The sequence below is a fragment of the Nylanderia fulva genome, unplaced genomic scaffold (genome assembly GCF_048542155.1).
Source record: "Nylanderia fulva isolate GAGA-0341 unplaced genomic scaffold, ASM4854215v1 Scaffold95, whole genome shotgun sequence".
In the NCBI taxonomy this organism is placed as follows: domain Eukaryota; kingdom Metazoa; phylum Arthropoda; class Insecta; order Hymenoptera; family Formicidae; genus Nylanderia; species Nylanderia fulva.
Window position 1 is genome coordinate 12,943 of NW_028191079.1, and position 3,964 is coordinate 16,906.

A 3,964-nucleotide genomic window follows, 5' to 3' on the forward strand; every position below is an offset into this window, starting at 1 on the left:
AGCTGAGGTGCTGAAGCAGATAAAGATCACGAAATATCTTTTATAAGTTTTTGCACCTCGTCCGCGGAAGGTCTTGAACGTTAGCGGTCCGGCATAATCAACCCTGGTATGATAGAAAGGTCGACATGGAGTTGCACGAGAGGCCGGGCTGTCCCATTTGTTGAAGCCCGGTAACTGCTCGTTGATGTGTACAAGTTACACATCGATGGATAAATGAGCGAACCGGCAGGCGACCACCGAGAATCCAAAATTTGCGGCGTATAACCGAGAGCATGAATTGTGGCTTGCCATGTAATGTCTGTTTATGGTAATAATCCATTATGAGGTCAATCGAGAGCTGCGAGGTAAGATCAACGGATGTTTCTGCGCCGGATCCAGCTGAGACAATTGAAGACGTCTTCGTAGTCGGAGGCGCCCTTCAGTATCGAGAAACGGAGTGAGACGGAATAATGCGCTTGTTTTTGGCAGCTGCTTACTCCCTTGTAAGAGTCGAATTTCTGTTGAGAAATAAGCATGTTGCGTTAATTCGACCCAAAGAAGGACTGACGATTCTAACTCCACTGCAGTGAGAGAGTCTTGCGATACAAGCACAGTCTTTGAGGATCGGAAGCGTTGGATCGCACGTATAATTCACGCGGTAATGCGGGTCAGTCGAGTGAGAGATGAGTATCGTTTTATGAGATCCCACATATCTGGCTCTGGACTCACAATCGCGATAGCGCAACTACGGGCTCGTTCTTCGAGATGTGCGCTGGAGTCAAGCCAGAGACCTGAGACTAACCACGCGGTCGAGAATTGCTGTAGCCACGGAGGTCCATACCACCACGACTGATCTTGCTGGAGAAGTTGAGGTGATGTGCCGCGAGACGCCACGTCAGCAGGATTCTCCTTCCCTGAGACGTGGTGCCACCGAGAGTTTGAGAGCTCTTGTATGAACACGACACGATTACGCACGAATTCTTTCCATCTTGATGGATGGCTTTTGATCCAGGTTAACGCGACGGTGGAGTCCGTCCAGAGATGCGTTGGCGTTTGAGTTAAATCGAGAACTTCGCGGATTTTGAGAAGCTGCTTCACGAGGAGTACGGCAGCTGATAATTCGAGTCGCGGAATCGTTACACGTTTGAGCGGAGTCACTTTTGTCTTTGCATTAATGAGAGTCACATGAATGCCGGCGAGAGTCACAACACGGAGATAGATAACTGCGGCAATTGCATGTTAAGAGGCGTCTGAGAAGCCATGCAATTCGGTTCCGAGAGCCGTTGAGCTGGTGCAGAACCAACGCGGAATCACAATAGCCGACACCTGTTCGAATTGCTGTATGAATTCGATCCATTGAGATTTGAGCGAGCCCGGTAATTCGTCATCCCAGTCGAGACGTATTGCCCACAGTTGTTGCATGAATCGCTTTGCCGTGATTAGAATCAAAAATCCTCGCGATAAACGAGAGTACCGAGCGTTTCGTGAGAGCATTGTCTGAGCGCGGAACCAAAGGGGCAAAAAACACGAAATTGTCACTTGATCGATTCCAACGAATTCCGAGAGTATAATGCGTCGTAGAGTCGCCGACGGGTAGGATCGCGGAAGGATCCTGATCGCGCACGGGAATACCTTGGAGCAATTCCGGAGCGTTTGTAATCCACTTCTTCGGATTGAAGCAGCCCGCCATGAGAGTATCCTTAAGCTGCTGCATCTTTTCTTTCGTCGTAGAGATGTCATCTGACCCGGATAAAATGTCGTCCACGTACGTATCGCGGCAAAAAATTTCGGCAGCCAGACCGCGTGTGGATTCAATGTCGTTTGCGAGCTGTTGCAGACAGCTAAGTGCGAGATATGGCGCGCAAGCTAGACCGTATGTCACGGTACATAGGAGATATTTTCGCAGCCGTTCACACGGAGAGTCTCTCCAGAAAATCTTCTGAAGTGGCCAATCGTCTGGATGTACGCGAATTTGTCGATACATCTTTTCTATGTCGGTCGCGAACACGTATCGATGTCGACGCTAGCGAACGAGAATGTCAATGAGATCCGTCTGCAATTTCGGGCCGATATGCAAGCAGTCGTTTAACGATATTCCGAGATTTGTTTTCTGCGATCCATTAAACACGACGCGTAATTTTGTGGTCAAGCTCGTTTCTTTAATGACGCCGTGATGCGGCAGAAAGAATTCGCGTCGCAAACTATCATGAGAACTTGAGAGACGCATATGATCAAGTTCAAGATACTCACGTAGGAAGTCCTTATAGGCTACCTTGAGAGAAGCATGCGTTACGAAGCGCGCTTCCATTCGTCGGAGCATCCTGAGCGCTGGAGCGCGAGAATCACCAAAGTCACTTACGTTTTTTCGGAGCGGTAACCGAACGATAAAGCGTCCATGCGCGTCACGAGAATGCGTTGTCTTGAAGTGTTCTTCACACTGAGATTCTTTTGGGGTGAGCGTCACGTTATGCACAGGCGTGATTTCTTCCTGAGCCCAGAATTTTTGGAGCAGATCGAGAAGTTCACAATCAAGAAAGCACTGCAGACCATTAATTGATTGTTCTGTTGAGATGCGATCATGCTCAGAGTAGAGTTGTCCTGAGAGTATCCAGCCGAGAGTGGTTTTCTGAGCGATTTGCGTACCGCTAGCTCCTCGGCAAATGCCGTTTTCGAGAATTTGCGCATAAACACCTGCGCCGAGAATCAGATCAATTTTTCCTGGCGTTGCAAAGCTCGGATCTGCAAGCGCCAATCCATGGATATGAGGCCACTGAGCATTCACAATAACTGCAGGTGGCAGATAAGAGGTGAGTTTTGGCAACACAACAGCTTCGATCTTTAGAGATAATGCCGAATTGACGCGTGAGATAATTTCCAAAGAGACACATTCGTTAGAGACACTGGATCGCTGAGCACCGATCCCAAAAATTGGAATTGCAGCTGAAGTGCGTGAGAGTCTTAAGATTTGTGCGACGGATTCGGAGATAAATGATGCCTCCGATCCTTGATCAAGCAACGCGCGTACTTGATAACGTTCGCCGTATGGTGAGACGACGGTAACGAAAGCGGTAGCGAGCAGTACTGACGTACTTCGAATTATACGCGATTGTGTCACATGACTGCATGCTTGAAGCGTTGATTCTTGTCCGTCGGCTTGCGCGAGATGCGTGGAGGTGAGTCCAATGTGCGAGGTCGACGGAATCGAGGCAGTCGGCGACCCCGGCATTATTGCGGCTACCGGTTCGTTTGATGAGAGACGTAGCGTTGAGTGATGTTGCTTGCGACAGACACGACAGCGCTTTGCATTACGACAGCTTTTCAAATGATGAGGACCGAGACAGTTATAACAGAGGTTTTTCGATGAAACTGTCTCGCGTCGTTGAACGGGAGTCTTCTCAAGATATTTCGGACACGCCGAAATATAATGGCTTAAATTACACAACGCACACTGCTGTTCGGCGGTGGTGGTAGCGTATGATTTTGCGTTTTGTTGAGGTCGTGTCATATTTGTCGCTGGATGTTTACGTGAGGTCGTGGATCTTTCGATAGCTTCAAGAGTATGCACGCGTCCAACGAGAAAGGTTTCTAAATAGGCGAAGGAAGGCGCGGTAGTTGTCGCGCCGAGTGTTTTTTTCCAATCCTTCAATGATTCGGAATCGAGATTGCGCACAGTCATAAAAACGATAAGATGATCCCACTGGCGCACCGGGCAGACGAGACCACCGAGGATTTCCTTAACGTCGCCGAGAAGTCGCTTAAGTTCCGATGATGATTTGGTTTTCAGTTTGCGAATTGCGAATAATGCTGATAATTGAGCATCAATTAGTACTCGCTTATTTTTGTAGCGAGCAATGAGCATTTTCCAGGAGCGTCTGAGATTTTCACTAGAGATAGTCACATTTTTCAAGAGTTGCGATGGCTCCCCTGTCAAGCTTATCTTTAAATAATGTAGTTTCTCGACCGCCGACAGATCATTATTTTCCAT

At 48.4% G+C, this 3,964-nt stretch overlaps 2 protein-coding genes across 2 annotated transcripts; both read right to left on the reverse strand.

The window, feature by feature from the left end:
* Positions 1 to 1,363: 1,363 nt before the first annotated feature.
* Positions 1,364 to 1,963, reverse strand: LOC146719537 (uncharacterized). The gene has a single exon (XM_085490048.1). The coding sequence runs from the start codon at positions 1,961 to 1,963 to the stop codon at positions 1,364 to 1,366; it is 600 nt and encodes a 199-aa protein (XP_085346174.1).
* Positions 1,964 to 2,002: 39 nt separating this feature from the next.
* LOC114929833 (uncharacterized) lies at positions 2,003 to 3,964 on the reverse strand. Its single transcript, XM_029301510.2, has one exon. It carries the CDS (start codon positions 3,962 to 3,964, stop codon positions 2,003 to 2,005), a length of 1,962 nt encoding a protein of 653 aa, XP_029157343.2.

What these genes read in the sequence shown, in the direction of transcription:
- LOC146719537 (XM_085490048.1), bottom strand. Translation starts at nt 1,963, where the DNA reads ATGTATCGACAAATTCGCGTACATCCAGACGATTGGCCACTTCAGAAG.
- LOC114929833 (XM_029301510.2), bottom strand. Translation starts at nt 3,964, where the DNA reads ATGGAAAATAATGATCTGTCGGCGGTCGAGAAACTACATTATTTAAAG.